This window comes from Helicoverpa zea, chromosome 23, assembly GCF_022581195.2.
Source record: "Helicoverpa zea isolate HzStark_Cry1AcR chromosome 23, ilHelZeax1.1, whole genome shotgun sequence".
In the NCBI taxonomy this organism is placed as follows: domain Eukaryota; kingdom Metazoa; phylum Arthropoda; class Insecta; order Lepidoptera; family Noctuidae; genus Helicoverpa; species Helicoverpa zea.
The window spans coordinates 6,716,284-6,744,044 of record NC_061474.1 but is presented as its reverse complement, the minus strand read 5'-3'; the positions used below and the strand labels follow the sequence as shown (position 1 = coordinate 6,744,044).

Genomic DNA, 27,761 nt, shown 5'->3' with positions numbered 1-27,761 from the left:
AACTTGAGTTGAACGTAGGAATTACGAAATATCTAGGTATACATATCTTTATTAATGTCAAGGTTTGTTATTTGCGAAATAATACGCATTTACCTAGTAGGTAGGTTAAAATATAGATGACGGTAGCAAAATTATCCTTATATATGTACCAGGACCGGTCACGATTCCAAAGAGTAGCTACGTGTAGAAGAGCCAGCTAGGTAAAAATTCCTTTAAAAAATCAAAACAAAAATTTTAAGTGCATTATTTTATCCCAATAATAAAATAAGCCACCATCATCTATTGATTTGACCATCGGCAATCAAAATTCTCTTAATGTTTGTAAACCGACCCGGACCAGATTATTCTTTTGTTTTCTCTAAAAGAATTTGGTAGTAGTTATAGAATGACAATCGCTCGTTAATTTTACCAGGAACATAATGGTTTTCAAAGGGGACCTCAAACTACCTACAGAAACATTACAAGCATAATGTTCCTTATCTCATAAGATCTTAACTAATTCATATAACTAATTATGTGTTTTAATGTTGTTGTCATTATTATATTAAACGATGTTTCTCATGAATATGGGACGTGCTTAATGAAACTGATGTTTTTGATGCGTACGCAAAGGGTCATGTTCGGTAATGCTGGTCTATTATTGCGGACATAAGAGTATGTCGGCATTTTTTATGAAAAAAATATGTCTAGAAATTCACTTTTATCCTGGGGGAAATAGAATGTATGGGGGCTGCATGGACACTTAAAATATTATTATGGAAAAAGTCATAATAGCTCAGCCTTCTAAAAAACCGTACCTAGGTTCTTATTATGAAAATATGATCTGCAAATTTAATTTTTGAGTTTATCGCAAACAGCCAACGTTGTAGGAGAGCTTATTTAAATATATGTAGGTTATTAAAAGTAATGACTCCTTTCCAGCTCGTGAAATTTTCCAGCTAAAGTGAAACGAATTATATATTTTAAATGTGTTTTTCATATCTTTACAGTTTTATTCGTTTGTTAGCATGTCGATCATAAACTTTTCCTACAAAATTAATAGTTTTCAACTATCGGGAACAGCAGGTAAACTCCTACTTATTCTAAAACTGCATCATCATCTTAGCTTTTAAGGCGTCTTCTGCAGGGCTGCGGGATTGTTCGAAAGAGTTACTGCGGCCCTTGTACATAAAAAAAAGCCTACTAAGGAACATGATGGGTTTTAGTCAGTAAGAGTCTGACACTCCCTGACCGCTGCTTACCCACAGCAGGTGGAGTCATTTGATAATTTCCTATAAAAAAGGCGTCCCCATCGATAAGGACCGATTAGAATTTATTTATTTTATTACCAAGACTATTTTGTAAACCGCTTTTAATCATCGCCATTTTCAATCAATTCACAGTACAAGTCATTGCTTCTTCCTATAATACACGTAAGTCCATTCAATACATAATATATGACGTTGCAAGTTCCGTGCCAAATTCTGATAGTTTGTCTACCGGTCTACGTGGCGTTGGGGATAGATGTATCTATATATTTGAGTAGGTATATAGATACCTATGTATGTTGCTACCGGCATCCAACAATATGATAAATTGTCATAACTTTTGAGCCAGATCAGATAAAACATTGCCCAAAACATGTCTGAGCTTGATTTTCGAATGAAGATGATGCCTGTATCTAACTAATGCGTACGATACGAGGAAACGTCGACCACAACATACTACTTGCTTCAGCCAGCGATTGTCCCATGAATTCTCCGCACATTTGGGTAAAACGTTATTCTATTACCCAAAATGTAAACGTAGTGTAGGACGTCCTCAGGCACGGTGGAGTGATGACTTGCGCAAGACGGCTGGCAGGAGCTGGATGCGAGAAGCCGAAAATCGATCTCAGTAGCGTGCACTTGGAGAGGCCTATGTCCAGCAGTGGACTGCGATAGGCTGATGATGATTACCCAAAATGTACATTTATGTAAAAAGTCAAACCAATAGTAATTTAAAACCCTAAAAATAATTTTCAGTGGTACCTAAAGTTATCACGTTCAAGCTGACAAACTGCTTAGCTTTACAATATTAGTAGGTATAGATTATTATGGTTAATTCCTAGGAATCCTAGTGTAGGAGTTACAAGTATTCTCTTCCCTCTATTAAAGTCACGTCACCATATGTTAACAGCTCAATGATACTGATTACTAAGTATTTATGTTTTTTTTTTTTTGCTGCAGCTAGTAAATTGTTCTGGAAATAGAAGTTAATACAGTGTGAAATAATTTATTTATTACTTATTATTTGTTTATTTAGGTTAACCAACATTTGTTTACACCGTACATTGCTAACTTACTTACTAGGGTTACATTTATGAGTGCAACAATTAATTAAATGTTAACACCGCATGCACGAAGCATACAATAAAAACCGGCCAAGTGCGAGTCGGAATCGCGCACAAAGGGTTCCGTATAATTATTTAGAAAATGAGCAAAAATATCACGTTTGTTATATGGGAGCCTCCCAAAATATTTATTTTATTCTATGTAGTTTTCAGTTTATTTGTGACAATTTCAACTCTTTAACTATCACGGTTCATGAGATACAGCCTGGTGACAGACGGACGGACGGACGGACAGAGGAGCGAAAACAATAGGGTCCCGTTTTACCCTTTGAGTACGGAACCCTAAAAACGGTCATTAATAACACACATAAAAAGTTAATAATTTTACACAGTTAAAAACAAAATATAAAGAAAATTATCAATAAATTCAATTAGCATAAAAACAAAACACTTTAAATTATAATTAGCTTATGATTGATACTTAATTAATACAATTAAAATGATAAATCATTATAAATTAGAAAATTAAAATAAAAGACTAAGAAAACATTGAAATTTAGAATAATAACTCATTTATTAATACCTGTCTGTATACCTGAACAATCGGCTGTCATTGAACATCCTTGGCAGTCGTTACGGGTAGTCAGAAGCCAGTAAGTCTGACACCAGTCTTACCAAGGGGTATTGGGTTTGCTCGGGTAACTGGGTTGAGGGGGTCAGATAGGGCAGTCGCTCCTTGTAAAGCACTGGTACTCAGCTACATCCGGTTAGACTGGAAGCCGACCCCAACATAGTTGGGAAAAAAGGCTCGGCGGATGATGATACTTGATCAATTGCAAGGTTAAATAAAGAATTTTTCAAAATTAAAAAGTAAGGCGAGGCTGGAATCGCTTTGAGAGCTTAAGAAAACACAAAGCAACCTGGAGTCTAAAAAATTCTGATTGATACATCCGTGCCTCGGAGAGCACGTAAATGTCGGCCCTGCGCCTGACCTCCTCGGTCTTGTCGGATCGCCGTTCCTTAAGACTATAAGGAGGAGAGAATAGAGAGTGCCTTTTTTTTAACGACGTCAAAAATCATCAAATGATCCCTCCCGCTGTGGGTTAGCAGCGGTGAGGGAGTGTCAGACTCTTACTGACTAAAAACCGTCGTGTTCCGTCATAGGCCTTTTATGTACCAGGGCCGCGGTAACTCTTTCGTACAATCCCGCAGCCCATAGAGAGTGCACCTGTGTCTATAATGTTATGTTCTCTGTGAAATCTGACTGATCTCTTTTTAGAATAGAGCCGCCATGGCCCACAATCGACCTAGATGACATTAGTTTAAAGCTTATTTTAGCTTACCAAAAATTCTTACTTTAAGAGTAAGAATTACTTTTAGAGTAGTTACTGTTAAAGTAAGAATTTTTGGTTCAACGTGAGGAACTTTAATACCAATTTGATACATCCATTTAAAATGCTTAAAAAAATACATAAATAAAAATTGTGCGTAGTTCACACAAACACAAAAAAACTTTTTTACAAAAAAATTAAACCGACTTCCCAAAACACTAAAAAGCAAAAAAAAAACTATTTTTAGGTGCATCGGCCTAGAAGTCGGTGTCTAATGGATGTTACTAAGTTAATTTTGCCACCGACTTCTAGGCCGATGCACCTAAAAATAGTTTTTTTTTTGCTTTTTAGTGTTTTGGGAAGTCGGTTTAATTTTTTTGTAAAAAAGTTTTTTATTTAAAGCTTTTCAGTGATACGAATAGTTGTCACTATCCATACAAGTGAGAAGTTCTCATCAATACAAAGAATATAAGTCCAAATACGAGGTATTTTACATATTCAGTTGTCGAGTTCCCTCGACTTACTTTCTCTGGTCTCCATCATCAGGTCAGCTCCAAACCTTCACTGTTGCTAAGGTCTTGTCAATACAAATAATTTAAGCCCAAACACGAGGTAGTTTACATATTCAGTTGTCGAGTTCCCTCGACCCTCTCTGGTTTCCTCATCAGATCAGCTCCAAATCTTCACAGTTGAATAGTGCTTTTAGGCGTACACCTGAGTGTCAAGTTTTTACCCTATGTATGCCTACAACTTTCGAAGGTTGCCCTCGATTTCTCAGGGTTTCCATCATCAGATCCTGACCTGATGACTATGGGACCAACTGGCAGCTATTCCGAGTCGAACAAAAAAAGAATCACGTAAATCGGTCTATAAACCTCGGAGTAATCGATGTACATACATAGAAAAAAAAAAAAAAAACATACCGGCCGAATTGATAACCTCCTCCTTTTTGGGAAGTCGGTTAAAAATGTTTGTGTTACGTAATCTGCTGAAAAATCTCCCATTTTCGATAATGTTTTATGTAGCTAACCAAATAGTTTGTGTATTACGGCAATGTACTCGATTATATGTGAATTTTTACGAGGCTATAACTGTAATGCACTTTCCTACATATTTAAATTGTAATGAAATTATTTCAGTCAGTACAAATATACAAAGCGATTGTACATACTGCATCTATATTTTACGTTCATAATTTGCCATTCATAATTCACAATTGTAATGCACTATACAAACATTTCATTCATGAAATTTTGAAGGCCATTTTTTCATGAAGTAACTGTTGAATTCAGATCTTATAATAAACATCAAGTTTTATGCTTCTCGTCATAGGTTTGATTCCCGTCATCTGCAAAATAAGTTTCAAGTTATGATTCCCTTTAAGATTTCGAGATTTCTTTAACCTATTCCTGGCTGCTTTTTCTTCAAAAAGATACATTCATTAATATTATTCAAATTCTTAGCCTCCAATGACATTTGGTTTGAAAAAAAAAATAACAATGCAAAAAGTGTAGCAAGCTAACTGGAATTTACTGGTAAATATTGAGAATTACTATTAAACACTGCAGACTAAACATGGACAAGTATTTTTAGAAAATATTGATTCCAATTAGGGCTGCCATCTCGTATTTCGCCAAACCCGGACAAACATGAAAAAAACCCGGACATTTGGCGTAAATCGCATTTTTTCCCCGAACGACTACGATTTTTTTTAAACAAAATAATACCTAATTTGTTATCCATTTACTATTAACATATACTTAAATTCAAGGAGGTGCTTCCTTACATGAAAAGTGTCCGGGTTTTTCCCGGACACTTCTTGAAACCCCGCCCGGACGGACCCCGGACGGCCTCCAAACGAGGACAAATCCGGGGAAACCCGGACGGATGGCAGCCCTAATTCCAATCAATGTTTTAGTCGGTCTAATACCGGCTAAATACCTGATCTTTCTAATATGTCTCCAGCCATCAAACTATCGGCCGACTAGCAGTGTGCTCTAAGGTGCGTAAACGGAAACAACTATTAAACTGTAATCGATTAGAATCACAAGTCTTAGATCGATTAAAATTCTTAATAGCCAATGAATTCTCGAGTTGACATTCAGTAGTGAGTTGTTGACAAAACACATCTTTTACTACGGGTAATGTTTACTCTTGAAATAGTTTTCTAGTGTATTTTGCGGTGTTGCCATCCATATACTGAGAGAACTTAACCATACGCATAGAATTCTAATCTCTTTAACTTTTTACTCTAAAAATGGTTTCTACAACGATTCGCTTCATGTTTTGTGACGACAAAAATTTTGGTAAGAACGCGGTATATCAACATTGTGTTAAATTTTAGCTAATAATGAGATGTAAACACAAATGTATGATGACCCATTCCCTTAATAGTCCATTAAAATTAATATTTAATAGCCCGCTTCTAAAAATCCATCACCCGCCTTTGTTCTGTCTTAATGAGTATTAATATATTTCCAAATCATTACACTTATGGCCGTTAGCCAATATATTCAATACTATAATTACTATAAATAATTAAAGGTGAAAGCGTCTGTAGGTCAGTGAAATTGTTATTTTTATTCTTTCACTCATTGAAACAATTGGTACAAAATGAAAAGATAGCCAGTCATCGCTTCTCAGCGGCTTTTGTTTACGGAATTACAAGATAGACAGATATTTTTTTTTTATTCTTGATCTTAGGACTAAATCAAAGTATGTGGCATAGTGGGCGGTCTTATCGCTAAGAGGGATCTCTTCCAGACTTTAAGGTTACACGGTCTCGTCAAATAACTTTACCATTCGGAAATTAGGTAATGGCTGCTATTAATTGCACGATATTTAAATGTATGAATAAACCACCACGTTTATGCGGGATGGACAATTAATATCTATCTTTGCCCGTAATAGTATAACGATTAGCACAAATTACAGCTAAGATGCGTAGATCTACTTAAACTGGTCTATCATACATAATCTGAATACTCCAATATAACCTGACCTCTCTTAGGGTTTGATACACATGGAAACTTGGAGAGAATTCTAAGTAAATGGTGCTATTTATAGAAATGGACGCGATCGCGATAAGTCAACGTAACGGGACAGATGTCGGGTCTAACAGGTTGCTAGTTGTTCCTAGGCCATTTGTGGTGGGTAAGGCTAGGTCCGAATTACAGCGGGGTACAATTTACGAGATTTTTTTATTATTTTGTAAATGTGAATACGAATTGAAGGGTGGATATTGAGGAAGGTTTACAGATCAAAGTGTTTATTTAGGTATAGGAAGGATTTCAGCTCTGTAAGCCTAGCCTCAAAGTAGATACAGTTATCTGCCTGCCAAGCCTTTTTCCAGTGCTTTGTTAGGATCGGCTTCCAGTCTAACCAGATGCACCTGTGTGTTTTCAATGGAGCAATTGCTTATATGATCTTAAATCAGTTAACAAGGTAATCCGCTACCTCTTATAAGACTGACTGTCAGACTTTCTGGCTTCTCAGTATCCGTGACAATTAGTATCGTTTCTCAGAACAATAAAAAAAAATGGAAAGCAGACAATTAATTTTCTACAAACAAAACCGATTCCAATAACGTGTTCCGTTAGCCTTTCAGTTGATGTAACAACATGGATACAAATTTCAAAACGCGATTGTTCCGTATAACGAAACGTAATCGGTATCAATACGTAGAAGTACTATTGAAAACTGTCATTTGTTTTGAAACGACTTTTCGCACTGACAGCAAGGCAAAGAATGGTTGTTACAAAAAACACATTTTAAAGTTTTTAAACAAACGTATTCGGGGAATAGCTAGCTTGTTTAACTAAATTCTTATAATATTTGGACTTCGTGTGAGCTTGACCTATTCATTTTAAACCATCAGTCGTTCATTTGAATCATCATACAAATTATAGGCCATTTTCTGATTATCCAGGAAATATTATACACTTTGTCAATGAGTAAATTATCCTTTTTATAAAATTTCCTTTCCTAATTAGTAATTAATAATTCAAGGTCCGATTTTTTTTTAACATAACTGTAAGTACGGTTCGATAATATCGCTACCACTATAACCAAATCCTTATAGCATGTTTGACAGATGCATCTAAAGTAGCAACAAATCGAATGTCGGCTTGCGGTTGATGATGACGAATGCTAACTCACTCAGATATAGTTCCAGGAATGTTAGATCATACAAAGTTAGTGAGGACAATTTATGTCTAGAGATAGTAGACTTGGTTTATTCTATTTTAATACTAGACGCTGTCGACTACTTCGTTTCCGTGGGCGATATAGAAAGTACCGTAGGGGTATTCTTTCACATGACAGTAAGCATAATAAATATGCAAGTAATTGAGCTAGCGGATTATTAACAGCTTCACAGGATGACCGATCACGGTTGTGTAAAGCTGAAGAGTTCATTTGTTTGAACGCACGAAAACGAAACGTGGTACGATAAAAAAAATTGTTTTAGATAGAACATTTACGAGGAAGGCTCGAGGAAGGCTACTATACGATACTATACATACAAACTTGGTTGCGCAAGTAGGTATGTAGTTCCTGGCGGAAGCTAGTTTTAGGTGCGAGCTCTTCTTTCAGTCTTTCAATTGTGTTTATCAATAAAATATCATTTCGACATCCCAAAAAAGTAGGTTCTCAACTTGATCTCTTATATGTACAGTTTTGCGTCGACCATTCATAGTTTTCAAACATTCTTATTGACCGAGACTTATCGCTCAAAAGATAAACGTTTACATATATTACGTACATTTTACGTACATTCGGCAGACCAGACAGAAATAAATTAAACGAAGCTTAACTGTCTTCCACGGTCCTTTAATTGGGATATTCCATGAAAACAAATAAGTCGGAACGATTCACCACGATCAATTTTATAAACTTAAAACGAAATATTTTCCTTCTCACACTAAATTAGTGTTAAACTTTGCAGGATTGGATGTTTGGATGTTTTTCTCAATGTCGTTTTGACAGCTGAAGAAAGTGAGCTGACAAGTTATACCTACTTAACGATTTTTTATCCGGGTGCTAAAACTCTTAGGGTCAATTCCCACTGAAAGAGCAGCGGCCGGCAGCGGCCGTAATTGCAAGGGATTGAGCGCGAGCGCGGCGGGCCGCGCGGCGCCGCTGCTCTTTCAGTGGGAATTGACCCTTAGATCACTGTTGTTGAGCGGACACCAGTTTGTGCAAAATCGACGTCCTGGGGAACTCCGCGCATCCAGATAAACGGAGCATAGTCTTCCTGGAAAATAGGCTATCTACCAATTAAATGATTTTTCAAATCAAACCTGGAGTTCATGAGATTAGCGCATTCAAACAAACTCCTCATGTTTATGACATTAAGAAGTAGGGTCTTACTTAGTTTATACACATTAAGTATAAAGTAACAAATAATGTATATTCTTGTATTTATCATAGTAAATTCTCATAACAATGACCCTTTCACAACAAGCATGAGTCGGTTTCACACTTCCTGAACCTAACCTAACTATTTATAAATACTTAGTAGGAGGAAAATGATTTCTTTGTGTTTCAGTCGTCACGCTGAAAGTGGTAGTCACTGTTGTATACGGGTAATAATGATAGTCGTGTTTATTGTATGAATTAATTATTGTGTTAATATTCATAGGGAAATATTACGCTAACTCTGTAAAAAATCCTACTAATGATGAACAAAAAAGTTGATGAAGATGAAACTCGGCAGAAATTATGTTAATTTGGTTGAAAATTCTAAACTCAAGAAATATATGCTCAATTGTAAATAATATTTTTGGGTTAAGTTTAAGTCACCTACCTATGGAGGAAGGCTGCAGCTAAGACGTGGCATTTTAACCGAGTGCACGAAGCAGGCCCCTTGGGTTACGTATGAAATCCCGGGAGTAGGTGAATCAGTGATACTAGGTACAACATACAATTAAAATATTATCGAAAAGCAAAGATTATGTTTAAAAAACTATCCTTTACTGATTGTGTGCAGATAAGTTACACACATCTCAGGAATGGAAAGGTTGTTGAATATTACATACCTTTTAACAGAAAACTAGCAATATTGACGGAACTTTATTAAAATAAAGAGGAATTGTTTTGTAATATCGTACATATTGAGAATTCACACGATTTGCGGAGCGTTGTTTATGAAATGAGTGGTCTCATATCGATTGCCGTGAGTGAAGAAGTGACACACGCACTCACAAACTTCCGTATTTATAATGCAAGTATAGGTACTTTTTTCTTTGTAAAAAAAATATTTGTAACTGGCTCCTGAGCTGCTGAAATAATCCAAATGGTTACCTACTTATTTCTGATAACTAAAGATTTTAATTCACACAGCTTTAGCTACAAAGAAACCTACCTTAAGAACATAACCACCCTTTTTAGGGTTTTTTCGCTCCTCTGTCCGTCCGTCCGTCTGTCACCAGGCTGTATCTCATGAACCGTGATAGTAAGAGAATTGAAATTTCCACAGGTGATGTATTTCTGTTGCCGCTATAACAACAAATACTGAAAACTAGAATAAAATTAATATTTTGGGGGGCTCCCATACAACAAACGTGATTTTTTTATAACCACGCTAGGGTAAAATACAAAGATCAAAACAGTGGTATATGTATTTTTACACAATCCGGCGAACAGTTCAGCTTGTACCGTATAATTATCACAATAATCTCTGTACATAGACATTATAGAGGGCGCTAATTATCAGCTGTGAACAATGACACACAGTGTGATTCCGCCAGCTTTGATTTATATGTGAACTGTTGATATTTTGTATGCACTAGTGTTTTAGAAGGCGCTACAATTTTATAATGAGGATGTCATGATATTTTGGCAATTTTATGATTGATAATGATAAAGATAAATAAGTAATTCATTCAATCTAGGCTGAAAATCAGCACTTTTTGAAGGCCAATTTTACAAAAGACCCAAAAACGCCCGTAATTCATCACTTTCTACGTGTTATTGCTGGGAAGAAGAAATGATGGAACAAATTCCCTAGCAATGTTAACGGGTCGAAACTCTCAGGTCGTGGGGTCCAAGCTATATTATAAGCCTATTTGCTAAGAATATATTTAAAGTATAGCTCAGAGACCTATTCGCGATCCAAAGGCTGTTTTTCACCCAACAATTGAACCACGTCGTCATGTTGAACGTGACAATGCAGCTAGAAAAAGTCTATACTGCCGAATGCTAACGATAAGAACCAATTTTTTAACGACTTCCCAAAACGGAGGAGGTTCTCATTCTTATGTTTATATGTCATCATCATCATCATCAGCCTATCGCAGTCCACTGCTGGACATAGGCCTCTTCAAGTGCACGCCACTGAGATCGATTTTCAGCTTCAGATGTTTATATGTGATATTCAACAATTTATTTCTCTTTCCAGAACAATGAATTCCGGGTGGCTAGCATGGGAATGCATAGTGTTTGGCATCTTCGTATGCGCGTCATCCTGCGCTCCTCTCTGGCGGCGAAGGAAAGACGCGAACGCAGCCGGGGGCAGCGCTAAGCAAGCGTATATCTTCGCTGGAGGCGGCGTATCTACCCTCGCTATGATATTGTCCGTAGCTAGAGGGACTTTGGGAGTCAGATCGTTCTTGGGTAAGTAGATTAAAGTTTCTTTAATTACGCCCTCGTTATTTCATGAATGCCTCTTTCAAAGAACAGTCTTAATGTTGTTCATTGCAAGAGAGATTGCATTGCCTAATGCCTATCACGCTTCCATCCACGACTCCACTTTATTCGAATCATCAATCCTCAGAGTAGCAAGATGCATATAGGTATTGTGAGAGTGGCCACGATTCGATACTATACCTAGGTCCTTCTAAATCATAACGCTAGTTATAGGTTTTTAGGTATCATTGAATATCCCTACTAATATTATAAATGCGAAAGTAACTCTGTCTGTCTTTCACGTCTAAACCACTGAACTGATTTTAATAAAATTTGGTACAGAGGTAGAATTGACCTTGAAAAAAAACATAGGATAGTTTTTATCCCGGACTTTTGAAGAATTCTCTTGGAAACGCGATATAACCGAACTCTACGCGGGCGAAGCCGCGGGCGGAAGCTAGTTACTAATAAGTAACAGGAGCTTCTTCAAAGGAAAACCGGTACTAAAACTTTATACTTACGATTAATACTCGTAAATGCAAATGCAATGCAAACCAATACGTCCAATTATTTGTACCTATTCATTAAATTTGTAAAAATATATCGTAGAATGACGTGCATGCCTGCATAAAATTGAATGAAAAATCCCTATTTGACGTCATTAGCTAATGAATACATACTATTTTTATGACTATAATTGCAACTATTTATACGATATTTTCTGCTCCGATAAGCAACTCATTGACAATCCTAATGATTTAAAATTCATTTACCGTGTGCCACTATCTCTCGTCAAAATTAAGTAGCAATTAAAAGTTATAACTGATTTAATTAAATATTATTTATTATCAAATTAAATCATGTGATCGACCGGGTTTATCATTCAGTTCAATTTTGTGGTTTTCGTATCTTTTGTTAGCATGATGAAAACCGCTGGTGATGATACAAAAATGAATAAACTCTTTTACATAGCAATTAATTTGGAAGTAGTTATAAACTGATATTAAAAATGAAAGAATGGTATTAAATTACAGCCAGAGAATATGATTTCTTAAGATTTTTAAACACCTGAGCTATTCTACGTAAGTACGTTTAGGTATTTAAACAAGTGAATTTAAAAGAATCTGCGTGATTCATTAGTTAATCATTTTGTCGAAATTCATCATCCTCCGAGCCTTTTCCCAATCATGTTGGGGTCGGCTTCCAGTCTAACCGGATTCAGCTGAGTACCAGTGCTTTACAAGAAGCGACTGCCTATCTGACCTCCTCAACCCAGTTACCCGGGCAACCCGATACCGTGGTTAGACTGGTGTCAGACTTACTGGCTTCTGACTACCCGTAACGACTGCCAAAGGATGTTCAATGACAGCCGGGACCTACAGTTTAACGTGCCATCCGAAACACAGTCCATGGTGTCTAAGATATACTTAGAAAGTACATACAAACTTAGAAAAGTTGCATTGGTACTTGCCTGACCTGGGATCGAACCCGCGCCCTCATACTTGAGAGGTTGGTCCTTTACCCACTAGGCCACCACCACACTCATTTTGTCGAAATTAAAATAACTAATTAATTCAAACGTGTTTGAGAGGATTTTAAGTTATTAATTTCGTATTGGGATTTATTACTATATTTTTATGCTATCCTAGTAATCCTTAATCTTAAAATTGTATACTTATAAACCATGGTAGCAGTTTAGTTACTAAAAAAACAATACAAACATCTGAAAAGAGAACATCCTCCTTTTTGGGACGTCGCGTCGTCGGCCTTATTAGTAAAATTCTAAAGTCACACCTTTGGACTAATTATTGTGACCAATTACTTTAGTTACGACATTTTTATACTTTAACCTCTGGGTTTTTTTAAGTTTTAGTTCGTTTTTTTTTTTTTTCAAAAAACTAAACGTTTACGCGCGATAAAATCCGTTTCTGAGAAAGCGCACTACCTAATAGATTATTAGGTTACAAAAACCACGACGGGTGACACATTGGTTATTATTATTATATTATAATAGTCCTAAGGGCTAGGTTAACTATACCCCTACCAATGACTAGTGGGTTTTCTGAACAAGTGTACCTACCTATTATTGTTAAGATGTGAACTACTGACTCACATTTGCATAATAAATATGATGCACTTTGCTTTGTTGAGTCACTGGGGTTATAATATCAAACATACTGGTATTTATATATTATGTTAATTCTAATAATTCGCGTAGCAACTGACTGCTAACTTTGTCACGGTTCGATTTTCGTTTGCACTTAGAGCATTTAACCAATCAGCGCTGAAATCTCCATGCAAAAAAAGTTTGACAATGGGCCGACAATGCAACAAATAGTGGTAGCTCACTTGTGCATTTTCAATTTTGTACATCTTTACACAATGTCGCAACAAAATTGATATACGTAAGCATACACATGACACACACATGAAGATTTTTGAGTAAATAAAATCAGAGTAAATTTAAAATTACTAGAAACTTTCTGTGTTTGAACCAAAAACTGATCGAAGAGGTCTTCCGACCATTCAAAACACAATAATCCCTAAGTTACCACGAGTCAGTCATCACTACGAACAATCGCATCAAATAAATAAATACAAAACGAATAATCGTCATTATTATTTTAATACGTCGCAACATAAGTGTGTGGGTACCATTATGGTGGACACTGGACTGTGAAACACCGTACCGTATACCTACTGTAGTTTTTTGTGCAAAAAAGTTGAATTCTCCGATAGGTTCCGTACGTCTTAGGAACCTGTGTCCTCTTTTGGCTAAGTACATTATAATGTTCTGTATATCTGTTACATCATTTTCGTTATTAAATAATTTTTAACCAAACCTGAGTCATTAAAAGTTGGTGATTGGTTTAAATAAAATTATACACGCGGACTTAACGCCTGAGGCGTTTTCTCCCAGTCTACCTTTGGGTGGTGGAGAAATAAAGTGGTAGGTGCAAAGATTTTATGATATTTAGTGTACAAAAATATATATACATAAACATAATATATGTATACATACTTACATACCTACATATTATACAATCGCCAGGAGAGACAAATAAATTATTAGGAAAGCAGGTACAGGGAAATGGGTAATAGTTTCCTCGGAACGCGAGTGAAACAAAGCTATTTTGGATCTATCTTAAATGTATCTCCGCTTATTTTTTTAATATATCCATCATACCGAACACATACACACAGAACTCTAATTATGTAATAACCTTATACTATAAAGTTAATGTAAATAATTTCAGAAGAGCAATCATAGTAATAAAGTCATGGTTTCTCCCATGTGACCGTGTAATATTGAGTGACAACCGCAATTGTCTTACACCAATCCTTACATTAATTAAGCCTAAAGTTTTCAGCTACATTATGATTGTTTACAATCATATTAAACTAAGTTTTTAAGAATGGCGATAAAATACCCTTGGATGATTATTTCTACTGAAGAAATTAATTAATTTCTAAGCTAGCATAAGACAGCAAATTACAAGGAATTCGATTATTGTAAGGCTTAGTTTTAATTGGCTTACAGACGTATGACCGTGAACTCATGATCAAGTAGGTACCTTTTCTTTAATGTACAAACACGTGAGATCTTTTCGTCGGCTTTTAGAGGTCGCAATTTGACTGAAAATCCATCTAAAATCAACTGAAGTCATAATTTCTTAGTCAGGGGTTTGTGACTTATTCTCTGTCGAAAGTCCACCAGTCACGGGAAACGTCAACCAGTCACTTAGATTAGTTTGCTGTAGAGCATTCGGATCCCTTGAGCAGGGCTGCGGGATTGTGCGAAAGAGTTACCGCGGCCCTGGTACGGCCAAAAGGCCTACGAAGGAACACGATGGATTTTTAGTCAGTAAAAGTCTGACACTCTCTCACCGCTGCTAACCCACAGCGGGAGGGGTCATTTGATTTTGTTTCCTTCAATACAGTCATTATCATAATAAATATCAAATTACATGACATATTCCTTTTGTAAAATTATTTGGTTACATTAAAGTAATTCTTTAATTCCTTTTACCGTCATTAGTGGAAATTTAAGATTGACCGGATGGTTCGAACAAAAACTGCTAGTAATTTACTGTTTGCCTTTGTAAGCTATGTGTAAATCTTGTAAAGATAATATTTATAATGCGCGTTTCCACTATATCGGTTTATTTTATCGTTACTGGTGGTATCCCATTATTTCGTGTTTTTACATTTAGCGGCAGAATACTGTTTACACGAGGTCTAGTGTGACCCTTTATCTATGTATAAATATTAAAATATTAGTTTACGTATCTAGTTAAGCACATCATAATTATTATTGTTCGTTACGCTCTTATGCTAAAATTGATGAATTAATTCATTTTTTTTGTGTATATAATTACAGATTACTATTATTACACAGATGAAAAAGGGTAAATAATCCTTTCATCGATTTAATAACCCACGGCCAACGGTACGATATTAGTGCAGTCATTGAAGCGAAAAATACGGTCTAACCTCCGAATTTTTTTACTGTGAACCGATTTGCATGAAATTTTGGTATTAGGTTCATCTTACCCTTAACTTCAAAAGTGAATATGATTTGAACTCCGCCACCCCCCCCTGGGGGCGGTTGACACCCCTTCTTTGGGGTGAATATTTTTTTTGCAAAATAATCTCGGATATCGATAGAAGACCTAATTTTAAGCTAAAGTTGTCTTTAAAGTTTAAAAAAAAATCCAATACTTTTCAAGTTATTGGCAATTGAAAATTCCCAATTTTTCACGTTTTTTATCGGTTTTTTGCAAATATCTCCAAAAATATAGGTTTTATCGAAAATTTATAAAGAACAAAATTGTAGCAGGTAAAACAACGAACAATTTGTTTTTTTATAAAAGGTCCTAAGTGCAATATTAAGCTAGATATTAAAGATCAAAGCCGTTTTTTATTTTGTCTGAAATTTAATCGACGTAGTTTATGTCATCTATTATTTTAGTAAGTTGATCAATTTACCAGTTTTATTATTTTCCGGTGACATATATACACATTACAATAGTTGTGACTCTTTATTATACTGCCTACTTTCACATTGCTCCAAATATTGACACTCCGAAGTTTTCAGTTACTAAGTAGAAAAAAATATGACAAGTTTTTGGACCGTAATTCCTTCAATTTTCATGCTATCACAATTTATAAAAAACCACTGTAAAAGTAATTAAGAGAGCTACAACATCCATCATTGCAATATATAGTAAAGAACTTTTTTCTAAAACGGTGAAGGGTTAAAGTGCTTAAGAGAGGCTGTGATTGCGCTGCCACGCGCTCTTTAAACAATCATATCTCCGTCAATTTTTGTTCGACAGAAAAAACAAACAAACCAAATTGTTTGTCAGAAAAATAACAAATTTTTTTATCAGTACACTTTTATACGTATCTGTCGTAATTTTTGAGATAGTATGAAAAACAAGTGGGTTTTTCTTTAATTTGAAATTTTGTTCTTTTCGTTAATCGTGACTTTTTTGAAAAATATCTGTCCTGAAGCAGCCAAACTGATACTATCTATCAAACTCTTCATAATAAAGTTAATCCTAGGCGGAATACGATTAATTTTAATTTTGGTGGAAATGGCACTTATGAAACCCATTGATTTAAAAGAAAAAATATAAGATGCTCCCCTTATTTGCAATACAGCTCACTTATTTTACGTGCAAAAGACTTTTAATAGTACTCATCTTAAAGCTTATTTCAAGCACTACAAAACCCATTTGTATTCGAATGCATAAAATGCATCTACTCGCCGCTACATGTCATTGACCACAACGATTAAATTTCAGACAAAATAAAAAACGGCTTTGATCTTTAATATCTAGCTTAATATTGCACTTAGGACCTTTTATAAAAAAAAAACAAATAGTTCGTTGTTTTACCTGCTACAATTTTGTTCTTTATAAATTTTCGATAAAACCTATATTTTTGGAGATATTTGCAAAAAACCGATGAAAAACGTGAAAAAATTGCGAATTTTCAATTGCCAATAACTTGAAAAGTATTGGATTTTTTTTTAAACTTTAAAGACAACTTTAGCTTAAAATTAGGTCTTCTATCGATATCCGAGGTTATTTTGCAAAAAAAAATATTCACCCCAAAGAAGGGGTGTCAACCACCCCCAGGGGGGGGTGGCGGAGTTCAAATCATATTCACTTTTGAAGTTAAGGGTAAGATGAACCTAATTCCAAAATTTCATGCAAATCGGTTCACAGTAAAAAAAATCGTAGCAATAATGCTTCAATGACTGCACTATATTATCCGCGCTGTAAGGCAAGCGACACACTGACCATGAGCGCTGAATTCTCTATCTTTTCTTTACAAAACCGTGACCTGTTCGGTGTGTAAACAACTTTATCATCAGGCCTGAAAATCTAAGAAAAGTTCTTAGTGACTTTTGTTGATAATTCTATCTACGTAATCTTTTTACGAATATAAATATTTATCCGGGTCAATATTGAACTGGTGATGTAAATGAAAAATTATGTGAAAATATAATTATCAAAATGATTTCTATTTTCTTCAAAGAAAAGTTATATTTATATCGTCTCGGTAAAGTTCAGTTTTTTAGCCTAACTTAGATATTCCCTAACAGGTCAACTTGATAGGTTATTGACCTAAAAAACTGTCTGATAAATTGTGTTAATTGATGTATATTTAATCATTTACTTTCAACAAATTTAATTGAAAATATGACTAAGTATGTTAGTATGTTCCAATATTATTTACATTTAAAATCGATCGTGCCACATTATCGATCTATCGATCACGATGTTAAGTGGCGCTTAAATCAATTTAGACTTTGCATCAATTGAAATCACACGACTTGTTCTATTTTTAAATACTTATCTGTCAAAGTAACGTAAGAGGCGCCCCCCGCAATGTAAAGCATTTGTCGACGTGACTTGGAACTTCTGATGCCAAAATATGACTTTGATGACTGACATCTGAGCCGATGCAACTTGAAGTTTGTTTACAAAATGCTATGTGATTATATCACACATTTTCTTTTGAAATATCTGCCAATTTCATGAATCACTTTGTAAAATTATCATTTTCATGTTTTTTTTTTTCGAATTATTGTTGTTTTTCTGAACGTAAGTGTGGGTAATACGGGTCAGTTACATAATTATTTGTGTTTTTCAGCAATTACTGTTAATCTTACAGTCTTTTTTTTATTATCGTCCCACAGCTGGGCACAGGTAGGGCTGCCCGTTTTGTCTGTTTCCCCGGATTTGTCCTCGTTTGGAGGCCGTCCGGGGGCCGTCCGGGCGGGGTTTCAAGAAGTGTCCGGGGAAAATCCGGACTCTTTTCATGTAAGGAAGTACCTAATTGAATTTAAGTATATGTTAATAGTAAATGGATTACAAATTAGGTATTATTTTGTTTAAAAAAATCGTACTCGTTCGGGGAAAAAATGCGATTTACGCCAAATGTCTGGGTTTTTTTCATGTTTGTCCGGGTTTAGCGAAATTCTAGATGGCAGCCCTAGACATAGGCCTCCTCTCACACGGAGAAGGATTCAGCAATTATTATGAAATAAATACCTAATGATCGTTTATAATCCAAGGAAGTAAATAATGCATACATATAAATGACTAGCTTCTGCCAGCGTGAGAACCTCTGCACGAACCCGGATAAAAAGTAGCCTATAGCCTTCCTCGATAAATGGGCTATCTAACACCGAAAGAATTGTTCAAATCGGACCAGTACTTCCTGAGATTAGCGCGTTCAAACAAACAAACAAACTCTTCAGCTTTATAATATTAGTATAGATTGACTACCTACTGAAGCCCTACAATTTTAAGTCTTAAACAAATTTTCATAAATAAATAATGACTTTTTAATTGTTTAAGGGTTAATTTTATTACACAGACTATCATGCACGGTGGCCTAAATGACACATCAACATCGTTAACCTGGAAACTATTAAATAAACTTGAGTAATCGTTTTTATAGAGAAACCGTGTGGGACAAATAAAAAGTCTATAAAATAAATAGCTGTTAGTCACTTTATAGTGTAATTTATTAGTACTGAGTTAGACTGATAAACATCACGATTGAGGGGTACTTTGCCTTATATTAAACTTAAAAAATCATCATTTAAATAAACTAAATGCATGTTTTTTCTTTCTTTAAAATATCCGGATTTTAAGTATATTTTATTTGACATACAAACAAGCAGTACAAAATAATATAAATAATAGTCTAAAAAATGTCTTTGAATGTATGCCAAAATAAATGAATGCATTTTATGGACAACCAAAAATACTATTATTGAGAAAAGACGATTCTTTGAAACGGTTGATTAGTCAACGAATTCGAAATAATATTTGGCAGAAGTCTGAAATTAGCTTTACACGTTTATTTGTAGATTTTCCTTAAATGATATATTTTTTTCTTTGAACACGAAAAGGAAAATGGATATAAAAATAAAGGATTTTCTTTGGTTTATAATAATAATATAATTCGATTCGAAACGTGTACATAGAGAAAGGGGACAGAGTGAGGATAGATTGTGTAAAAGTCTATATTGCAAGAAAGAATATCACTTGCGAGATGATGGCAAGAAGATGATGATGATGATACAGACAGATATTCCACTGCTATTTCTCCACCACCCAAAGGTAGACTGGGAGAAAACGACTAAGGCGTTAAGTCCGCCATTGTACAAAATGAGCATAGAGTATTAAATAAATACCTAATATTTATTAATTCTCAACGAGAAGTTTAGCAGACATTGGTTGAAACTGCTGCGGTAACAGTCCTATGATAGTGTTAGTCAGAATATGTGTCTGTAAGGAAGTGCATCACAACATCTCATAAAATACCTTAGAAAATAAATATTTCAATCACTAAAACCACCACAATAGACTGTTAGAATAATAGACATACAATTTATCGAGTTTTAGTTCTTATGAAGGATGCTACTTATATTATAAATTGTATTATTATGGTTTAGAATCTATTTTTGTTACAATACCTTACTTATATGTTAAACCACACACATAATACTCACTACTACTTCATATGTACTGTAAAACAAAATAAATCACTGCGGTTTTATGCTCGTTCGCAATAAATTCAATAACTTCTGAAAAAACTAATGATATGGTTCGATTGTCGCTTATACCTGTGTGAAGCTAGGATATGTCGCTTGCATTCTTTCAACACTACTTTATATATATCTTTCTTTAGAACATTTAAAAATAAATCTCTTCATCTATCAAAATTACCTATATATGGTAATAATATTATTAATAGGTGCGCAAATTGCAGGAGCAAGTGTACACTTTGCCTTCCGTATAATCTTTTCCTTCTCGCCTCAATCCATCCTAAGGTTGTCTGGAAGAGATCGCTCTTAGGCCTCATTTACGGAGACGCGGGGCGTCGCGCGTTGCGTTGAGCGGCGCGGCCCGCACTGAATTCAAATATATGGCGTTGTATGAGTGCGTTTACGGAGAAGCGATTTTAGATGCGTTTGTTTGAATTAGGGCGTTTTTTGCGGCCGAGCCCGCGGACGGCACCGACGCGTCCCACGCGGCGTTTATCGCGGTGGCGCACGCAGCGGCAATTCTCGATGAAGCTATGTCCAATGCGGAATCTTCTGTCAGTCTTATTTAGAAATCGCGTAACACAGACGTAGTCACCGTCGCAATGGAGTATTATATGATCGACTTTTTTTTAGAAGAAAATTCAAAACTAGTCGTTTTGATCGAGGCGAGCGTGCGCCGCCGCGATGCCCGCCGCGTGCTTCGCTAAACGCCAGAGCATTCGCCGCGGGCGACGCGGCGGGCACCGCCACTCTTCCCGTCTCGCTTCTCCATGAACATGGAGGTACATTGCTATAAGTTTGTGTTTACGTGTGCGATGATGCGTGCCGCTTCACGCGCCGCCCCGCCGTAAACAGAAAAAACGTCAGACGCGCCGCGAGACGCCACGCCACACGCGACGCGAGACGCCCCGCGTCCCCGTAAATGAGGCCTTAGCGATAAGACGGCCCATTATGTCACCTACTTTAACTAGATCACGTTAAAAAATTTAAAATTGGTGTACCTAATAAAATATATCTATCTATCTATCTATTGACTATGAACCCTTTATCAATCTTCTACTAATGAACTGCCACCCATTCCAGGTTTCCCGTCAGAGCTGGTCTACTACGGGTCTGCAATGTGGGAGACGCTGTATGGCATTATAATCGCCTTCCCTCTAGTCTGCTGGATCTTCGTGCCTGTGTACTACAGGCTCCATACTAACTCCGTGTATGAGTATTTGCAGGTAAATAATTTTGAATAATATTTTTCGTATTAGGCAATAGTTAGCCAAAAGCCTCGACCAGCATGTAAAGAGTTTCTCGTTACTTACTGACTAAAGCGCTTGATAGGAATTGCCACTTCTAGATACGATATGCAAAATCAAGTCAAATTAAAAGTCAAGGTTTTTCTTTCTGGAGCCTTAACCATATTCCCAATATCCAGAAGGGGCTTTTCCTCATGCCTATGATAGTATTCTGTGTTTAATTACCTCTTCTCCAGTAAAAGCTTTTATTACTATTGATTTAATTGAAAACCAGTCCAAAAGACAGTTCTTAGAAAATAAAATATAAATCTCTTAAAATGTTCAAGTATCATCTTTGAAACCCATATGCCATTTGCTTTATCTATTCAACCCTCAACATCGTCACTTTCAGATGCGCTTCGGATCCAGATGGGTGCGTCGTATGGCTGCAGCCACCTTCCTTCTGCGTCAAGTCCTGAACTTGTCAGTAACTGTCTATACGCCTACTGTGGCCCTTCACGCTGTACTGGCTTTACCACATTGGGCATCAGCTGCAGCATTAACTATAGTGGGGATTGTGTTCAATCTGCTTGGAGGATTAGCTGCGGCTATCAGGTAATTATTACGCTTATGTTAGCTTCACTTGTAACTTTGTATATAAGAAAATCAACGCAATCTTAATTTGACCCACTTCCCGGTCTTCGATTAGGATGAAATTTTGCACACGCTATGAGTTCTGGTGACAATATAATATGACAGGCATGTTTTTTAGTTTTTAAATTACTATCCATTATAATTTTTATCTATACTAATATACTAAAGAGGAAAATTTTTTTGTTTGTACCCTTAATGGCTCCGAGATCACTGAACAGATTTGAAAAATTATTTCTTTTTTGGGAAGCTACACTATTTTTGAGTAACATATGCTATATTTATTCCGGGTACAAGAAGAAGCGCGCTCGGTAAACGGCTGGAAGTATTGTTTTTGTTTATCATCACACACACATCCAAGGTTACTTTGATATGAAAATATTGGATCTTGTAGCCCATTTGCGTCGGACTGGGTGTCTACTATTGAATAGGCTTTATTATTATTATGTATACAGTATTTCAATGCATTTATGTGTGAATGGAATACAAAAAATAAACGTATAGTTTGCTGTGTTTACAAATTATTACAATGCCGGGTGAATCAATCACCTAGCATTGTAATTTGTTTTATAAATTTTCCTTTGTGTCTTTGATACACAATAAGTATCTAAGTTACATTCACGGGTTACACTATTTACTACATATAACTATGAATTCGTATTCAATGGAATAATTTCTGTCTTCCAGGGCTGATGTGATTCAAACTCTAACTATGATAATAGTGAGCGGGGCCTTCATAATACAGGCTACTATCACGGCAGGTGGACCGCATAAGGTTGTCAACGACAATATTGAAGGAGGAAGGATGAAATTCTTTCAGTGAGTATAGATAGAAATGTAACTTTTAATCATAACGCTCTGGAATTAATCTAAATTTTAAAGCACAAATAAATATTTCTAAACACTTCCTCATCACTTCCTAACACCATCCTTTCAACTTCCAGATTCACCGGAGACCCAACAGTTCGCGTGGACACGCTCTCCGCAATCATTGGACAACTCTTCATGTCTCTCTCTATCTACGGCTGCCAACAGACCTTTGTCCAACGCTATTGTTCCATGTCCAGTGAGGCTCGGGTCAGGAGAACTCTCCTCTCCAACGTCCCTGCCGTGGCTGTTCTCTTCAGCTTATCTTGGGTCGTCGGCATGACCTTATATGCTATGTATCAGTACTGTGATCCTTTGGCCTCTCATAGGATTGCAGCTCCCGATGAAGTTTTGCCGTTTTATGTACAAGATCAGTTTAGTTTCTTACCTGGGATGCTCGGGCTGTTTTTGGGGAGTCTGTTCAATGGTGCTTTGAGGTTAGTACCTATTTGAATGTGTTTGTATGTTCTAATATAGGTTTAAGAAGCTTTCTTTCAAATGACTTATTTTATTACTTTCATTTCGATTAATGGTTTTGTAAAGTCTTTAGAAAAAGTTGAAATTGTCGAAAGAAAAAGGCCTTTTTCATTTTATTCTTTAGTTACTTTTATAAGTTCTAGTCTATATCTTACAAGACTTTTAATTTTGCAGCCATGTTCAGAGTTCTAACAGTAGCATTATTTGTATTTCAGTTTCCTAGTGTCAAACGTGAACTCTCTATCGACGGTGACTTGGGAAGACTTCGTCTCCTTCGCCCCAGCCTTTAAGGGCATCAGTGATAAGCAACAGCTGACTGTCATCAAGATTATTGGTGTCATTTATGGTAAGCATTCCTATAACACGATCTACGTACATTTATGGTGAAAAAAATCGTATGCATTAAGTCCTCAATAACAGGAGTTAGTTAATATTGTGAAATGCATGTTTCTGTGATATCGGAACCTTTCAAGACCATTGCATACTCACATACTGTATTATAAAGGTTGTTACTGCTACTGGCCCGATTTGATTTCGGTGTTAAATAGCCCATTTCTCGAGGAAACTTAAAAGTCGTAGGGACTTTGTATTTGGGTGAACAAAGAAGTTAGTAAAATTAATGCTCTGCGGAAACGTAGTTTCTTTATACTGTCAGAACATTGAAACGTTTAAGTAAAACGTGGTTGCTATTTATTTGATAACGAACTTAATTGATAACCTCAATATTTTTTTCTTTTCAGCAATCATCATAATGTGCCTATCACTCTGCGTGGGGATTGTAGGGGGCGTCGTCGAAGGGTCCTTACTAGTGACCTCAGCAACATCAGGAGCGTTACTAGGAGTCTTCATATTAGCAGCTCTCTGTCCTCTAGCCAATGGGAAGGGGGCGTTATGGGGTATGATCGCGTCTCATGTGGTGACTACATGGATGGCGGCTGGGAGACTATTGTATGTGAATAAAGGAGTTGCTATGCTGCCTATGTCTACTGAGGTAAGTTTTGAAATTAGATTTCTTGTAGACGCTTTTTCAAGAAACTTTTACAATAACCTACATTTATTGTAAAAAAGTTGCTACTAGACTATAAAAAAGAACGAAAAATCGTTAAGCGGTTCTCGATAGTCAACTTCCATATAGTAGTTTCTTTGAATAATGTTATTTGGTAACTATCAGGACGGAAAATCAATGGCCACATTTTACATCAAAACATGTAAAAGAGAGTGACTTTCTTCCAGCTACTTATATGTTTGATGCTTTAAATAGATTTGATGTCAGAAAAAACCGTCCTTTCATACAGGTGAAAAAACTATAAATAAGACAACTCGTTTTACTGTACCTTATGAAAAAAAAAACCTTATTTGTTTCCAGCAATGTCCAAACGGAACTCTGTCAACGTTCAAGCATCCACCGCTCCCAGTAGAAGTGAACCAAACGTTAACACATCTTGCACCACTGCTGCAAACTCTTAATTTCACTAATCCTACACCTACGGAGTCTCCTGTGTAAGTATAAGTACCTTTTAATATCTAAGAAAAACCATCATCATCAAAGTCATAAATAATGCTAAAAATTCAGGTAGTTAATGTCTAAGATTATCGCATTCTTCGAATATTCCATATCTTATTTCTGTACTGTAGGTACATAAATATTTACAAGCAAATTCTCTTTTCCAGAATGTTCGAACTTCATAGATTCTACTCCATATCCTACATGTGGTATGCAGTCATCGGGACCATCATTTGCGTGAGTCTCGGTAACATTATAGGCATCGTCACAGGCAGTAAGAGTGATGCCTTCGACGAACGATTACTACATCCCCTTGTCGTCAAAATCGCCAAAAAACTGCCAGGCCCGAAAAGATTTTATAGCACAGAGAAGCCTCAGGTTACAGAAGAAAAAGAAGCTGAGAATGAAAAAGAATCTTCTGAGAAGACAGAAGAAACAGTTACGGATACAACGCCTAATGAGACTCTAGAACCGAAACAAGCAGTGTTTTGTACGACTGGTAGTCGACTGTTTGACGTGTATGACGTAAGAAGGTCGCCGACACCATCGCTTGTGAGAACTCGGTTGTGATCTTGGTTTAGTTTAAACGTAGTTTTAAGTGCCATTTTAGGATAAAGTTTGATGATACTGCGGTTATGTATCAGTCAATTGTTATTAGAATGACTGACGAGGTATGTGTGCGATATATGTAGATGATTTTATAATGGTCGAAGATTTAAGGTAATGATCACATATGGCTGATTTTACTTTACAAATAGGTATTACCTGTATTGTTGAAATTGACCCGTAAAGAGTGTTTGTAAAAAAATAGGAATTTGAGGTCAAAAATCATGTTTGATCAAAAGTATCGATGATTAAAACTTTTTGAGAACATAATTAAAGACAAGACGTTACATTTGTTATCAGTCAAACAATGTCTTAAAAAAAATTGTATACGATTGGCAGATTTTTAAAGCAATTAAATATTACTATTGAATGGGAATACAGGGCGTAGGTAGGCTTTAGGCATTTAATTGTACAATGACAAATTATTTCGATATTTTTATCTTTTTAGCTCTTTTTCAGTTTTTTACTTTGGTTCTTCTCGTCATTATTTATTATTTTAAAAATATTTCTGATTTAAATTGCAAAAAAATTAATATCTAAATAATTTATCATTGTGTGAGATAAAGTCGTAATGGATGGTTTTGAACTAGACTATTAAATTATAAGTATGACATTGTATTTTTTGTAATTATGGTACTTAAAATTATTATGAGTATAATTTGTGAGAACGTTTCTGTAACTGAGTATCTTTCAGTACTAGGAATATGTAAGTACCTACGTGTCGTTAGTCAAACATTGTAATTATTTAAAGAATCTGTCATGTATTCTGACTTATCTCTATTTTTAAATACATTATTTATTACCTTATAATTTACGTTATAATTTTGGAAAATCTTCATTTTGGGAAATACAACTACTACAAAAAAAATCCGATTTATAAATTTTATAATTTTATTAAAAAAAGTCCCAAAATATAAACATGTTACTTAAAAGTGTCAATTAATGATAAAAAAAAATATATTTGTAAGACTGTAGAAAATATAGATAATTTTAATGATAATAGCATTTAGTAAAATACAATTTATGCGTCAATTATTTTGTATTTTATTAAATGTAAAAAATCTAATTGTTCTATTTAACGAATTTTATCCATGTGATAATAGCAAGTAGTATTGTAAATATGAATTAAATTAATTTTAAAAACTATGAATGTTATTTTTAATTGTTATAAGAGTGCGTAAATTTATAAATCTTCTAAAATAAGCATGTTATTGTTGATTATTATTCTAGTTTTTATAATATAATCGTGTTTATTTTGTTACTGTACTTAAGTTTATTTTTGTATTCGACAACTGTACAAATAATTAATCTTAGTTAATCACACATCATAACTTTTATTTTACATTGTTCTTCGTATACTATATAGATCGTCATCGTATAAAGATATTTAGTCAAGTATGAAATATACTTAAAATTATGACGTTACGGCCCTAAATTTTATAAGTTATTTATATATTTTTAATGACCCGATTTGATTGGTCCTTAGATTGAATATTTAAAAAAAATTTATACTCCACTTTAACCGAACCATTTTCAGTTGGCAAATCGGCCATTTTGACCAATGGGCGGTAAGTACACTACTGGTTATGGTCTGGCTATTGTTATAGTTAAAAGGTGTAACTTACCCTTAATTTAGATAACTTAAATCATCGTTCAAATGATGATTTTAGTAATGGATATTTGTTAAAACAAGTAAAAAAGTTAATAAGATTTTTATTTTGTTCTAAATTGAGTTATAATTTTATTTAAATAATAGAAATAATACTATCGTGATGTTTGACAGTATTATGATATTTTTGTAAAATATTGTAAGTTGACTGCGTAAAATAGTAATTTAAGTATTTACCGAATATAGACATGAAAAATATAAAAATTATGAAATGCATTTTTGTGGTTTAATTTAACAAAAAAAAAAAATTGGTAAAAAGAAACGACACCCAAAAGAAATGGAGTTCCGTATTTTTGTAATTTTATTTTTTGTCTATAGTTGAATCCATGGTGAAGTGTAGACGGGTAATAAGACAATCAAAGGTTTATCTATTAAATTATGAACAAAAAAAAACAAACAAATTAGTATTTATCGTAA

General features: G+C 35.1%; 1 protein-coding gene across 1 annotated transcript in view; it reads left to right on the top strand.

Moving 5' to 3' along the window:
- Positions 1–27,560, top strand: part of LOC124642054 (sodium-coupled monocarboxylate transporter 1) — a 30,569-nt gene extending 3,009 nt beyond the window's left edge. Inside the window, exons 2-10 of the mRNA XM_047180352.1 lie at positions 11,042–11,256; positions 21,428–21,570; positions 21,983–22,185; positions 22,909–23,040; positions 23,166–23,525; positions 23,781–23,911; positions 24,306–24,556; positions 24,932–25,065; positions 25,237–27,560. Coding sequence (XP_047036308.1) covers positions 11,046–11,256; positions 21,428–21,570; positions 21,983–22,185; positions 22,909–23,040; positions 23,166–23,525; positions 23,781–23,911; positions 24,306–24,556; positions 24,932–25,065; positions 25,237–25,639 — 1,968 coding nt within the window. The 5' untranslated portion in view covers positions 11,042–11,045 and the 3' untranslated portion in view covers positions 25,640–27,560. The remainder of the gene's footprint in view (positions 1–11,041; positions 11,257–21,427; positions 21,571–21,982; positions 22,186–22,908; positions 23,041–23,165; positions 23,526–23,780; positions 23,912–24,305; positions 24,557–24,931; positions 25,066–25,236) is intronic.
- The last annotated feature ends 201 nt before the right edge of the window (positions 27,561–27,761 follow it).